The sequence below is a fragment of the Rhipicephalus sanguineus genome, chromosome 3 (genome assembly GCF_013339695.2).
Source record: "Rhipicephalus sanguineus isolate Rsan-2018 chromosome 3, BIME_Rsan_1.4, whole genome shotgun sequence".
Taxonomy (NCBI): Eukaryota; Metazoa; Arthropoda; class Arachnida; order Ixodida; family Ixodidae; genus Rhipicephalus; species Rhipicephalus sanguineus.
In genome coordinates this window covers 149,761,312-149,776,786 of record NC_051178.1, presented here as the reverse complement: position 1 = coordinate 149,776,786, position 15,475 = coordinate 149,761,312, and the positions used below count along the sequence as shown (strand labels likewise).

The 15,475-nt window shown below is 48.5% G+C and overlaps 1 protein-coding gene across 1 annotated transcript; it reads right to left on the bottom strand.

Annotated features, from left to right (window-relative positions):
• Positions 1-2,007: 2,007 nt before the first annotated feature.
• LOC125757882 (serine/arginine repetitive matrix protein 1-like) lies at positions 2,008-12,595 on the bottom strand. Its single transcript, XM_049414174.1, has 4 exons — positions 12,571-12,595; positions 4,784-5,448; positions 2,698-2,776; positions 2,008-2,114 (listed from the first exon to the last, which is right to left on the bottom strand). The coding sequence occupies exons 1-4, from the start codon at positions 12,593-12,595 to the stop codon at positions 2,008-2,010; spliced, it is 876 nt and encodes a 291-aa protein (XP_049270131.1).
• Between the last annotated feature and the right edge of the window lie 2,880 nt (positions 12,596-15,475).

Below are 15,475 nucleotides of genomic sequence, written 5' to 3'. Positions count from 1 at the left end.
GTTGCCGTGCATCACTTCCTTGACGATTTGCTCATCAGTCAGACAGCCGGCAGTGGCAACGCCATCATCAATGCCGATATAATCCTCTAGTGTCACTGCATCAGGCATAACACTTCTGAAATCCTGCCCATCGTCGGCACCGTCGTCCGGCGACACTTCGGCATCGCTGGAGTCGGGTACCACAAAGCCACTGTGCCTGAAACAGTTGGAAATGGCGTGCGCAGGCGTGTTCTGCCACACATACGCAAGAATGCTAACTGCGCTCAGGAGACTCACGTCGTATTGTTTGCCGATGTCATGGCACAGGAGCAACTTCTTGTCGGCAGAGCCCATTTTTCAGGGCACGCAAAATTTCTACTTTGGTGGTGAAGTTCTTCGCCTCGTACTTGGGCCGCTTCGCCGGCGTTGCCATCGGCGGAGAGTGCGTTCACACGAAAAGTCAGCACAAAAGCACCAGCAACGATCAAGCTAAAGGAGCCGTACTGAATCGTTCCTCGATAAAACGACGTTCAACGATGCAGCACACCAACGGGAACAAAGCAATAAAATGGCACTGCCAACAACACACGCAAAGAAAAGACGTTCAACCAGTCTCAAGTCAAGCCAAGTCGACAATTGATGTCCATGGCGATGCTGCGTTTGAGCTTCACTTCTGTTCCGAATTGTTCTTTTTTCGTTTTCGAGCCTCGCCAGCGGCCCGAAAGTCGCCTAATTATCCGATTTGCGGTCAAATTTGTCCGAAATAACGAGCACTCAGTCTCATAGAGTGATGCGTATATTTACAGGGACCAGATGACGTGTCCGAATTAACCGATTTTCCGAATGAACGAGAGTCGAATTAACAAGCTTTTACTGTACTAGTCTGCATCTAACCTTCCTGTAAAGGTGGCTTTACTGCAGTGGAGGGGTGCTGTACCGTGAATACATCTTTTCATGGAAAATCCGCACGGCCGCGAAGCCCCACTTCAAGGTTAAATGAACATATTACCCTCACATCGATTCATAATTTTTTAAGTTTAAAAGCTTGTTATACCGGCTTATACGCTCTTAAGTATAGTAAATATAAAACATAACATATTTTACAGGTTATCACTTGCATTCTACCGAAAGTCAAGTCCTGCTACTATTCAAAGTTGCTTCAACCTCCTTTGAAGCAAAAAAAATTACACTTGCGCATGCCTTGTTTAATTTAAAAAAAGATATTGTGCAGGTTAGTTGGGTCATGAGAAATATGCTCATTTTTTTATAACATGCTATATATATTTAATTTGAATTCAATTCGAAATTATTCTACCAAATCACTATTTGCTTCGAATTCGCTTCAAACCTAAAATTTACTATTTGCACAAGCCTACTACAATGTGTATCTAGATCTATGTAAAGGAGTGTTTTTGCATTCCACCCTTAATGTAATGTGCATGGCAGAAAGGTAGTACTAGTACGGCAAGTCTGAAGGCAATAAAAGGCATTCAGTGCAGTGCAGACACCATCTTTTTCTTTGTATTAAGGGAACTAGGTAGTGAAGGGGGTCTATATGGACACTGTTTCAGCTTATTCCTTGGCTACATAAGAAAGGTGGGCAGCTGTCAGATATTCAAAATCATGGCATGAGATATTGGAGGTGCTTCCAAGAAAAGCCAATTCGGCATGCAAGCGCACCAGGCAACAGACATGGGACTTCTCCAATAGCGTAGGTAGAGTTTGCCATATTTTTCCTCCTATATCTTGCCATCGCTGTGACACTGCGGCATGTGTGCACACCAGATTAGCGAGAAAGAAGAGTAGCCGTTTTACTCGCAGAGGGTGATGGCCGTAGTCGGTGAATGAACTGCAAAACTATGTAAGAGCAAGAATTGAGGGGCTTATTTGAGCTTTGCAAGATATCCTGCCCTGCTCCATGAGTGAACTTGCCACCCAATCACGTACGACGAGGAGCTCGCTGGACCCTCTTGCCTATGCAACCGACACCTTTCTGCTTAGAGGCCATGTTCAGGCAGTTCAGGCAGTTTATTGGCCAAGGAAAGTAAACCTCAGAAACTTATCTTGGTAGCTTAGTGGCAATGGTGCTGTGCTGCTAAGCGTGGGAGCACGATTTTGATTCATGAGCACAATTGCTGCATTTTGAAGAGGGGGCCAAATGCATAAACACAAACACTTGTGTTCTTAGATGTAGGTGCACTCTAGTACCTCAAGTGGTCAAAGTTAATCCAGGGTGCTCCATTGCAGCGTGCCTTTATAGTCTTGTGCTTTTGGCATGAAACACCCTAGAGTATAAGTTTTTTAAGTTCTAGGTTGATATGTGCTTGCTTCAAGAACTGGGTGTGGTTGATATACATGTAAAATGATTTGTGAGCGTCTGTGCCTGGCTACCTAGTTTTTCTTTTTATGTGCTGTCTGCACACGAAGCGAACCCCATAATGCAGGTTATCAAACAGGCCCTTGACACTGAGCTTTATTAGGTGCCATGATAAAATGAAGGAAGATGATGAAAATGTATGTGCGTGTGACCGTGAAAATAAGACATTCCCCCCAGTGCAGTGCATAGTGAGACATGGCCTGAGCACTGGTGTACAGTAGCACTCGTGGATGTGTGTGAGTGAAGAAAACTGGAGACAGGAAAGGTGGGAAGCACCAAGTTCAGCTTTTGCACAGCCCGCATTTGTCTTTTCCACTGAGTCAAGGAATGCTTTTAACTACTTTTGCTCGCTTTCTGAAGTCTCCTGCTGTGTGCTTGCCTCTGCTGTTGGGGATGTTTTTCCAGCTTCATGCCTTGTTTCTGTAAAGAGGAATCAGTGTCAAGTCAGTTTGCACAGTCTTCTTGTTAGGTGTTCAGAGAGTGCTTCTCCAAACTTAACATTCAAGCTAAAGTCGGCTACTGAGCTGGAGTTCAAGCCTGAGTCATATTCTAAAATAGTGAGTTACAAGTTGTAAATGAATTTCAAGTTCCATTGGAGCACTAATGCCATGTGCCTCATCGTTGACAGCTTTAAGCAACTGCTAAACTAAATTAGGCTGAGGAAGGGTTGCCCACGTCGGGGTGAATGAGTCTGCTGATAATTTCACTTAATTAAGCTGAGCAGAATTGTGGCTTTTTATTATCCTTTGGAAAAGCTCGGTGCAGACTTCTCACATGCTGCAAAACTCTTCGGTGATAAACATACAATTCCATGTGTAGTCGGATTGTACAAGTACGGTCGAACCAGGCCATATTGAACTCGGGTAAATTGAATTATCCTCTATATCGAACTATTTCTGAACACGACAATGTTTTAACGTGATTGCATAGGAAAATCTACGGGTACATTTGAACAAAAATAGCCGGAACACTTAATTTAAATCATCGAACACCCAACAGTGCGAAGTGCCCCAAGAAGTTGGCTTTCCATCACAGATTTTTTGCTTTTCCTTGGGCTTTTCCGCATGCATTTGCAAGAGCGAGTGATTTGATTAGAAGGGCACTGTGCAGAGCGAGTAGAAGCCACTGCTTGCCATCACGTGCTTTCCACCATGATTCCTCGTCATTGCGCCGCCGGCCCGTCGTGCGAGGTTGCCTGCTGTTCTCCACAAAGCTGGCGATAATCAGTACAGTCGAACGTGGGCGAAAGAGGCCTTACGTCGCCGCTTCATACAACATCCAAAGAAGCACGATATTCTAAAACATGGCCGGCATTAGGGAAGGAAGACTAGATGTTTAAAGGGACACTAATGAGCAAAACGATTTTTCTTATATTAATAAAGTGCTCTTTCACGATACCAAAAACACCACGCTTGCTGCGAGAAGACGCTTAGTAAGCGAGAAAACGCGCAAAAACAAAATGTGGGTGGCGACGCCACCTTGAAGTTTTCGCACCATTCGGTGTGACGTCACATGTTTTGACGGCGCCTACTAGGGACTACGTAGTTCCTAATTGGTAAAAATGAAGTACATTGTCCTCTGAGGGGGCCATAGACTTAACATACCAAGTTCGGGGTAATTTTGTTGAGCCAATGGCGCCAAAATACAATAATACACTTTGAAATCCGTGACGTCACGCGGGGAGATTTCGGCGCGAAATTTAAAAATGAAACTTTGAACTTCATTTTCTCCTCTATGAATAAACCTATGATGGCGAAATTAACGACATTAGAGTTCTCAGAGCACAATTTATCGATCTAAACCGATTCATTGTTTCTCTTTAGTGTCCCTTTAATGCCTGACAAGTACACACAACTGCATATGAAAATTGTGAATTGCTATTTACATCAATACCGTATTTTCTCGCGTATACCCCCCCCCCCCCCCTTGCATATAACCCCGCATCCCACTCTACAAACCGCGGAAACATACAAAATTAAATAAAAAAAACGTATTGCGAGAAGGCGCATTTCCTTACATTATCGTGAGCAGTGCCGCGAAGCCAACTTGCGCACCGAAATTCGCATCGAAAATGCAATCAAAAGTTTTATATCGAATTTTCAGATATCTCGAACTAATCCCCGTTTTTCTTTTTTTTTTTTTGCGATTGATATATGCATGTTCGACTTAGAATGTTTGGAAGAGATTCCATCAGGTTCTAATACATAACGCAATTCACAGTAGCCACCACTCCTATACGTCACTTCGTATGAACCCGCTTGCCGGGTCCTCTGATTTCTAATCGTAAAGCGCATGCAAGTGTTTCAACTACCAGATGATCCCTTCACACGACCCGCAATGGCATGGCTGTTGGAACCTGTTGGAATTTCCTCGTTAACAGGGGCGCCCGTACTTGGGAACGGCTTTGCACGTTTGCGACGGCCTTACCTCCGTTTTCGATGTAGGCTGCTCGCTCGTATCCTCGTGAGAGGCCTCCTGGACATCAGAGGCAGTGGTGGCCGACGGGTGGGCCTTGTGCTTTCGCCGCGCCTCCTTGGGTCCTTTAGCGGGACAGCGGCGCTCGCAGTCGCCGCCCTCCTCGACGCTGCAGGGGCGGTCGGCGTCGCATTCGCGTCCGTCTCCGGTGCACCTCCCGCGCGGCGGACAGGAACGGCCGTCGTCGCACTGGTCGCCCTCGTGGCACCGTCGGCCCGCGACGACCGGCTGCGCGCTGCGCTGACTCGCCTCTTCGCCGGCCTTCTCACCGCGCTCCTCCGAGTCCTCGTCCTCGGAAGGCTGCCGCTTCTTCGCCTTGGCCGGTCGCTTGGCATGCTGGTGGTTTTGCTGGTTGCGTAGGCGTTTCTGGTGCCTCAGCTTGTGCTGCTTCGGCCCGCTCCGCCGACGCTTACGAGGCGGAGGCGGGTATGGTGGCTGCGGTGGCTGCGGTGGATACGGTGGCTGCGGTGGCCCCGGCAAACCACCACCTGGCGGCGGTGCTGCCTCCTCCCGGCGCGCACGGGGTGTTGGGCGTGCATGGTGTAACGGTGTTTGGGCAGAACGGCGTCGCAGGGCAATGTGTCGGGTCCGGGCACTGCGCGCACGGTTCACGCAATCTTTGTGATCAAAAGCACGCCAAAAGCAAACGACTAACTATAAATGGTGCTCCCCTATTTGAGAACCGTCACGACGCGTCAGCACATATTTGGCCTTGGAAAAAGTACGTTATTCCGGAACTATAGGACACGCTCGAAACGAGAGTGACGTAGGTACTAGTCGAAACTGTAGTTGCATCAAAAGAGTGTAGCGAGTTCGGGATGTGATTCAACACGAGATTGAAACACTGTCTGACGTAACAGAGCGGCTGCGTTGCCTGCGCGCCGGGTGCGGTCAGCTTTGATGTCGCATCTGAAATTCGACTACGGATAGACACATCCTATGCTATCGTGGCTTAGCTGACACAAGAGAACTAGGGGTGGGGTTCCTTATTCATAAAAATATAGCTGGCAATATAGAGGAATACTATAGGATTAATGAGAGGGTGACATATATCGTAATTAAGTTTAATAAGAGGTACAAGATGAAGGTGGTACAGGCCTACGCGCCTACATCCAGCCATGATGATCAGCTGGTTGAACGCTTCTACGAAGACGTAGAATCAGCAATGAGTAAGGTAAAGACACAGTATACTGTACTGATGGGCGACTTTAATGCAAAGGTAGGCAAGAAGCAGGCTGGAGATCATGCAGTTGGGGAATGTGGCATCGGCTCTAGAAACGCCAGAGGGGAGTTACTAGTAGAGTTTGCAGAACGCAATAATTTACGCATCTTGAATACCTTCTACAGAAAACGGGCTACTCGTAAGTGGACGTGGAGGAGTCCTAATGGCGAAACTAAAAATGAAATAGACTTCATAATGTGCGGCCACCCGGGCATTGTACAGGATGTGGAAGTAGTTATCAATATCCGATGCAGTGACCATAGAATGGTAAGATCTAGAATTCAACTTGACGTGAGGAAGGAACGGCAGAAACTGATACGCAAGAAGCCAATTAATGAACTAGCTCTGAGAGGGAAAGTTCAGGAATTCAGCGTTTCACTTCAGAATAGGTACGCGGCTTTAACCGAGGAAACCCACCTTAGCGTAGACGCAATAAATGATAATCTGACTAGTATCATCAAGGAGTGTGCAGTGGAAGTCGGGGGTACAGTCGTTAGACAGGACACTGGTAAGCTATCCCAAGAGATGAAAAACCTCATTAAGAAACGTCAAGCTATGAAAGCCTCAAATGCAACATACAAAATAGAGCTGGCGGAGCTTTCGAAGTTAATCAACAGGCGTAAAGTAGCCGACATAAGAAAGTATAATATGGAGAGAATTGAGCATGCTCTAAAGAACGGAAGAAGCCTCAAAGCTATGAAGACAAAACTGTGCATAGGAAAAAATCAGATGTATGCATTAAGGGACAAGGAAGGCAAGGTCACAAACAATATGGATAGAATACTTGAGGTAGCGGAAGAGTTCTACAGAGATCTGTACAGCAGCCGAGGCATTCAGGATGATAACCTAAGAAGAAGTAATAGCGCAGAGGAATCTGACATCCCACCAGTATTGACAGGAGAAGTAAAGAAAGCCCTAAAGGGAATGCAAAGAGGCAAAGCAGCTGGTGAGGATCAGGTAACATCAGACCTGTTGAAAGACGGTGGAGAGATTATGTTAGAGAAACTGGCCACCCTGTATACGAAGTGCCTCTCGACGGGGAGGATACCAGAATCTTGGAAGAATGCCAACATCATCTTGATCCATAAGAAAGGGGACGTCAAGTACCTGAAAAATTACAGGCCCATAAGCTTACTCTCCGTTGTCTACAAGCTATTTACAAAAGTAATTGCTAACAGAATTAATACGACATTAGAGTTCAATCAACCAAGGGACCAGGCAGGATTTCGTACAGGATTCTCAACAATAGACCATATTCATACTATCAATCAGGTGATAGAGAAATGCGCGGAATACAACCAACCCCTATACATAGCCTTCATAGATTACGAGAAGGCATTTGATTCGGTGGAGACATCAGCAGTCATGCAGGCACTGCGGAATCAAGGCATCGACGAAGCCTATATAAACATAATGGAAGAAATCTACAGCGGATCCACAGCCACGATAGTCCTCCATAAAGAAAGCGACAAAATCCCAATAAAGAAGGGCGTACGGCAGGGAGACACGATCTCTCAAATGCCATTCAACGCGTGTTTACAGGAGGTTTTCAGGGCCCTAAATTGGGAAGAATTAGGGATAAGAGTTAATGGAGAGTATCTCAGTAACCTGCGATTCGCTGATGACATTGCATTGATGAGTAACGCGGGAGACGAATTACGGCTCATGGTTACTGAACTGGATACGGAAAGTAGAAGAGTAGGTCTGAAAATTAATATGCATAAAACTAAAGTAATGTGCAACAATCTTGGCAGAGAACAGCGCTTCGCGATAGGTAGCGAGACACTGGAAGTTGTGAAGGAGTGCGTCTACTTAGGACAGGTAGTAGCCGCGGAGCCGAACCATGCGAGTGAAATAACTGGAAGAATAAGGATGGGATGGGGCTCATTCGGCAAGCATTATCAAATCATGAATGGTAGTCTACCACTATCCCTCAAGAGGAAGGTATATAACAGCTGCATCTTACCAGTACTTACCTACGGAGCAGAAACCTGGAGACTTACAAAGAGGGTTCAACTTAAATTGAGGACAACGCAACGAGCGATGGAAAGGAAAATGATAGGCGTAACCTTAACAGACAGCAAGGGAGCAGAGTGGGTCAGGGAACAAACGGGGGTTAAGGATATCCACGGCCGGTCTGGAGGCGCGCGCTCGGTCGCTGTGCCACCAGTGGCCAAAGTTTGCCGTTCTACACACAAACACCCCCCGAAAAAAATTCCTGGGTACGGCCCTGCTGTCCCCACACGCACCTGTACTTCCTTCGCCGCTTCCTACAACCGGAAGAAGTAATTAGCACAAGAAATTGGCTTTGCACAGTTGGTTTACAATACGGCGCGCAAGCGGCGCAACGCGCTTTGGGGGGTTAAAGCCCCTTGATGTTGGAAAGTAGCGACGCTCCTTTATCCACGCCGGCTCATCCTCGCCGCGCCGTCAACCTCCTCTTTTTTCACCCTCTCTTTCGCGGAGCCGGCGCATCCGCAACGTTGAATGGCTGCGACTAAGCTGCGACGCGCGATAGCTCCCAGTCAGGTGACCCTGACGTCACGAGAAGCGAGCGCAAGCAAACTTCGCGCGCCTTCAGCTGCTCACGCCCGCCATGAACCCTCCAGGCGTCAACCCTCCAGGCGTGTGTGTACGGGTGTGTGCAGGTGTATGCGTGTTTGTATGTGCGCATATGTGCGCCTGCGTTTGTATGTGCGTGTGCGCACGTGTTAACGTGTGAGTGCATGTGCGTGCGTTTGTGTATTCGCGGTGTTTTGTGCGTGTACGCACGTATGTGTATGCGTGCGCCTGCGCGTGCGTGTCTGATACTCTGTATCACTTGTGCGTGCGCGTGCGTTTTCTGTATCGCTGTGTATGTGCGTGTGTGTCTGTATCGCGTGTGTATGTATGGCCTGCGTCTCAGTATAGCGTGTGTATTTATGCGCGTGCGTGTCTGCATCGCGTGTGTATGTGTGTGCGTGCGTGTCTGCATAGCGTGTGTATGTGTGTGCGTGCGTGTCTGCATTGCGTGTGTGTGTATGTGCGTGCGTGTCTGTATCGCGTGTGTATGTATGTATGTGCGTGCGTGCGGGTCTGTCTCGCGTGTGGATGTATGTATGAACGTGCGTGTCTGTATCGCGTGTGTATGTATGTATGAGCGTGCGTGTCTGTATCGCGTGTGTATGTATGTATGAGCGTGCGTGTCTGTATCGCGTGTGTATGTATGCATGAGCCTGCGTGTCTGTATCGCGTGTGTATGTATGTATGAGCGTGCGTGTCTGTATCGCGTGTGTATATTTGCGTGCGTGTCTGTATCGCGTGTGTATGTAGGTAAGAGCGTGCGTGCCTGTATCGCGGTGTGTGTAGGTATGAGCGTGCGTGCCTGTATCGCGTGTGTATGTATGTGCGTGCGTGTCTGTATCGCGTGTGTATGTATGTGCGTGCGTGTCTGCATTGCGTGTGTGTGTATGTGCGTGCGTGTCTGTATCGCGTGTGTATGTATGTATGTGCGTGCGTGCGGGTCTGTATCGCGTGTGGATGTATGTATGAACGTGCGTGTCTGTATCGCGTGTGTATGTATGTATGAGCGTGCGTGTCTGTATCGCGTGTGTATGTATGTATGAGCGTGCGTGTCTGTATCGCGTGTGTATGTATGTATGAGCCTGCGTGTCTGTATCGCGTGTGTATGTATGTATGAGCGTGCGTGTCTGTATCGCGTGTGTATATTTGCGTGCGTGTCTGTATCGCGTGTGTATGTAGGTAAGAGCGTGCGTGCCTGTATCGCGTGTGTGTAGGTATGAGCGTGCGTGCCTGTATCGCGTGTGTATGTATGTGCGTGCGTGTCTGTATCGCGTGTGTATGTATGTGCGTGCGTGTCTGTATCACGTGTGTATGTATGTGCGTGCGCGCCTATATCGCGTGTGTATATATGTATGAGGGTGCGTGTCTGTATCGCGTGTGTATGTATGTATGAGCGTGCGTGTCTGTATCGCGTGTGTATGTATGTATGAGCCTGCGTGTCTGTATCGCGTGTGTATGTATGTATGAGCGTGCGTGTCTGTATCGCGTGTGTATATTTGCGTGCGTGTCTGTATCGCGTGTGTATGTAGGTAAGAGCGTGCGTGCCTGTATCGCGTGTGTGTAGGTATGAGCGTGCGTGCCTGTATCGCGTGTGTATGTATGTGCGTGCGTGTCTGTATCGCGTGTGTATGTATGTGCGTGCGTGTCTGTATCACGTGTGTATGTATGTGCGTGCGCGCCTATATCGCGTGTGTATATATGTATGAGGGTGCGTGTCTGTATCGCGTGTGTATGTATGTATGAGCGTGCGTGTCTGTATCGCGTGTGTATGTATGTATGTGCGTGTCTGTATCGCGTCTATATGCGCGTGTATATGTATGTATGTGCGTGCATGTCTATATCACGTGTGTATGCGCATGTGTATGTAAGTGCGTGCGTGTCTGTTCGCATGTCCACGCACGTGTGTCTATAACACGTGTGTACGCGCGTGTGTATGTATGTGCGTATCTATATTGCATGTGTATGAGCGTGCCTGCCTGTATCCCGTGCGTATGATCGTGTGTATCTATGTGTGTGCGTGTCTGTATCGCGTGTGTATGCATGTCCGTGTGTGTACGTATGTGCGTGTCTTTATCACGTGTGTATAGGCGTGTGTGTGTGCCTGCGTGCATGCATCGTGTGCGTGCGTGCGTGTCTGACAGCGGCATTGACACATAACGGCTTCCGGCTCACTCATTTGGCCCAATTTAAGTAAACCACCACATTCCTTCTTGGGTGCCTTCTTTTAGCTCATCAAGACCACAATTATGAAAAAAATTCTCGCCTATACTTTATGCTGGTTACATTATATGCGTTAATACACCGTGTTAAGGACAGCCCAGGCGGCGACGAGAAGGTAAACCGCTCAGCCGCCAGTTGATATACTCATTTTTTTTTCGAAGCGCTTATTTGTATATACCGAAGCGTCTTTAAAAATATATTTGTCACTTTGTTCTATCGGAAGCCCACTTTCGTCATGACTATTGCTTAAGAAACAGGTTCTCATTTGACGCTTCAAGGAGCCGATTAAACAAGCGCGCGCAGTGATTTTAATGCGGCTGCGGCGAGCCAGTGGAGGGTTCAGCGTGCCGTGCGCAGTGCGCCGGCCAGGGGAGGGGAGAAATCCGAGGAGAATTGAGGAGGAAAACGCGCGCGCGGAGGAGAGTGTCGCTACTTTCAAGATCAAGGGGCTTTATGGGGGGTTGGCTCGCGACGCCCTCACGCGGAGCGCGCCGTCGTGAGTGTATATAAAAAGTTCCATTGTACTCCCGACAGCTGCTCAGGCCGTAAGGAAGGGAGCGAGCGCGCGCCTCCAGACCGGCCGTGGGATATCATAGTTGAAATCGAGAAGAAGAGATGGATATGGGCCGGGCACGTAGCACGTCGGCAGGATAACCGGTGGTCACTAAGGGTAACTGACTGGATTCCAAGAGATGGCAAACGCGTGAGGGGGAGACAGGTGGGTAGATGAGATTAACAAGTTTGTAGGTAAACGTGGCAGCAGAAAGCACAGGACCGGGTTGACTGGCGGAACATGGGAGAGGCCTTGCCCTGCAGTGGGCGTAGACAGGCTGATGATGATTACACTAATTCTGTTCAGTGTACTTTCAGACTACTGTGAACGAGTCAGAAAACGTCGATTTATCAACGCAGGGATTAAAATGTGCCGCATAAGGGAATGCGAAAAAACCTGTCTAAACCTTAAGTACTTACGACGCGCTTACACAGCAGCTGCTGAAAACTTGGATCTAATCAAGTGTTGCCTGTAACGATCACTTCATTTTTTTAAATGACATCACAAGTCGTTCGCCATATGCTTTAAAACTCCGAACAACGGAACTTAACCAACGGAGCAGGCTTCGCAACCGAACACGCGCAGCTCGCTGTATACATACATTGCGCTACAAAGCGGACGCGGAAGCCGAGGCCTAAACGCTGCAGTCAGTGGTCGAAAACGGGCAGGCAAGTCATATGAGTGTATCAAGGCCAGAAAAAAATGTCATGATAAGAAGTTCTCGCCATACATGCAGGCGTAAATACATGCTAGCAGATGACACCAGGAGTTATCGAGACTAAGCGTGCTCTTGACGGCAACTCCGCCCGACTTCGCGAAGCACTTGGCTTGAACATTCAGTGGAAATTGTTTTATGAACTTGCCCACAAATCTTTCAATAACTCGAGCAGGACAGACCGGCTGATAGCGTCGAGCAGCCTTCACGTAGCGAGCGCACGCGCTAGTCCCCGCGATGACGTCACTCGCGAGAGGGCGCCACTCAGTGCTTAAAGTTAGTCACTGGAAAAATTAAAGTTAGTGACTCTACTTAAAGTCAAGGGGGGCCTGGGGGGACCCGGCCCCCCTTCCATTTCTTGAGGGGCTGTATGTGTGTATGTATGTAGGTCGCCGCCCTCTGAGGGCCCCCCCTCCAATAAAGGGAGACTTTAAGCCCTGGCGCCACTCAAATATTTCGGGGCAAACCCTTCCCACTGCCGGCGACCGCCATTTTGCCATGGCGTGTGTGACGTCATCTGCCGCATGCAGCGGAGCCGTCGTCTCCTACCAAAGTTTCAGCCGCTGCAAATCGGTGACTTTCAATGCCTAGCTGAAAAATAAAGCTGAAATAGCTCAATTTCACGCGCAGCTGACCACGGAACAAAATCGTTCGCCGGAATTCAGACGCTCGCACTGCAAGCAGCTTGCACCATCACTGGAGTTATCTTGACAGTGGAGCTACCATAGTGGAGCGAAGGCTACGGAGGCGGGGCTTCTTCACATTCGTGTTGCTCCGCACGTAGTTCTAAAGTTTCTAGATTTTTCTCTAGGGACTTAACGTAGTACGGCAGCTTGCGGCTGATTTCGGTTTTGCTCGCTCGCATCGTTCACGCGTTTACAAAAACATATACACAAAAACCCGCATTTCCCCGAAGGGGAGTATGAGGAAGTGCGAAGCACGGGGTGATGCTATGAGGGGGCGCGCGCGACTAAACTGCAGAGCCGAGCGAAGGAGACGGCAGCGAGAGAGCACGCGCCAGCCGACCCACGGAGGGTCTGGCCGTTTTTAAGTGCAAAGCACTTTTACTGATGATGATTATCTGTCTTCCGAACTCGTTCCAAAGAACCCGCAACGCGTTCAACTTGGGCTGTGTTCCAATTCTGGACAGCATCGTAGACAGTCTATGCTGACAGCTTAGAAGACAGCATCGAGGTCATGTTGTCCGACAAATGGAACGCGTCTAGAAGACGTCTACGCGACGTGATGCCACCTAGCGCCGAGAAGAGAAAGCTAAGAAAACAAACGTAAATGTTCTTTCTTTAGCCTCTTTCGTGTTCAAACCTATGAAAAAATTAACGTAGCTTACATTGAGCGCCTGGAAAAGCGCCTACTGGTGTACAGACGACCATACCGGCGAGATCCGAGCTACGCGAGCATTGCGCTGAGTCGCCATCTTGTTTGGACAGCAAAGTAGCCTGCATCGTTTTTGTCTTCCTCGAAGCTGTCTATTTTGCCAGCTACGTGAGAATTGGAATGGGACTTAAGATGGCCGCTGTCCACTTAGCTGTCTATTTAGCCGTCTACGGTGAGTATTGGAACACACCCTTGTTGGCGGCGTTGCGCACGCCCGAGATGGGGCTCAGGTTGTTGTCGAACCACAGTCGATCGCACACCGCGCAGCTATATCCGAAGCTGCGGTCCAGGAAGTCTCGCTTGAAGCGCGCGTCCGATCGGCCTCGGGGTGCTCGGCTCGTTTCGCACGCTTTCGTTCGGCGTCTCGCCGCCGGCCTTCATCACCACAGGCAATGCGCGGGGCGCGCGCAGCCACGGAGCGGAGGGCGGAGCGCGCGCAGTCACGTGGGGCGTGACGTCGCTGCGCCGTTGCTACTGACGCTCCTCCTCCTCTCCGCTCTCCGCGGCGTTGCTATGGGACGGCGGATTCAGGGTCGCTTATAAAGTGCATTCGCACTTAAAATGTGAATGGGGTGACATTTTGATTGTTCAGTGTACATTTTCGTGTCATATTACGAGTTTATTTTTCTTGGAGAACTAAACAGCGCGTTTGCGGCCGCACACTGACCCACTATATCCCACTACGTCATGGACGCCATGTTTGCTTTGGAAAACGGGCGTGCTGAAAAGGTGGTGCTGTCTAAGAAATGGAAAGAAAAGGAAATCATTCTTGCAAAGCGAACAATAACTGTATTTTATTTACGACTTTCCGCAACTGTTTGAGTCTCATGATAAATAAAGCAGCATTTATTTCAGCAAGGCAAATGAGAAAATTATCAGTTAACCTAAAGGGGTGGTCCCATCCAAGGAGGTTTAAATAACACTTGCTGGAGTGGAGGCCGCCTATACTTACCAATGGGCCGCAGTGAAGCCGCGCCGCGCGCGCAGCGGCCATCTTGCCATAGGCAAGAAACGGGAGCCAAAGCGCGCCCGCCGCGCTGACCGCGTCTTTCCGCCGTGGTTTTTAATGGTTATAATGGCGAACATTAAGGGAGAAGTTGTCAAGAATAAGAAGCGAAATCGCAGATAAGAATGCGGTCAGTTTTATTCTGTTTCTTTTGGCGTTTTCCTTGCAAGCATGCACACCGAACGGCCTGTATCACTGTTTTTTTTTTTATAATTATCCTCGTAAGAGCAGACCTCACTTCTCGGCATTCATTTTCCTGTTTATTTCGTTCGTAATGTGTTGGAGTCTTATGCATATATGGAGTTCGGGCACTTTCTTTGAGCGGAATATAAATGTGGGTCCAAAGCACCACACCGATATGCTCATCAAGAAGGATATATATTCGTGGCTTGAAAGCCATCTCTTTTCTCAAGACAAGCTCAAAATCTTCAAAAAGAATAGTTTTGGCTTTGCATGGACGTGCTTCAAGGGCATTCAGCTTGCAGTCGACACTATTTCAATAGATACAGCTTTTTCGATACTATTTCGTAGGCTCGGCCGCTCTCTCTTACCCTGTCAATGAATCAATTAAAAAACGCCCAAGTAACATAAGTCATAAGTTTAAGCAACGAGCATAGTCTGTCATCATGTATTCCAGTCCCAAAGTCCGCATATCTAACCGTTTAGTCGCCCACAATGTCAACATATTTTCTCATTTGTCATCAACAATCAAAGTACAGTATATAGTTTTTGTACGGCATTGGGCTAGCTTTTTCGAGACAGTGACTCATCTGTGAAGCCAGCATTTCCTTTGATGGAATTCTGTACACCGTTCTCGTATAGAGCGCGCTCTGCTGACAGTGCGCGATTAAACTTCGTGCGTACACACTCGGAAGCTGATGGAGAATAGAAGTGCAGCGTTAACGCAAACGCCCGCAGCTCGGATGGAATACGTGCCTTTCTGGTCTTTCGTGCCCTAGGGGTTGCTGTAT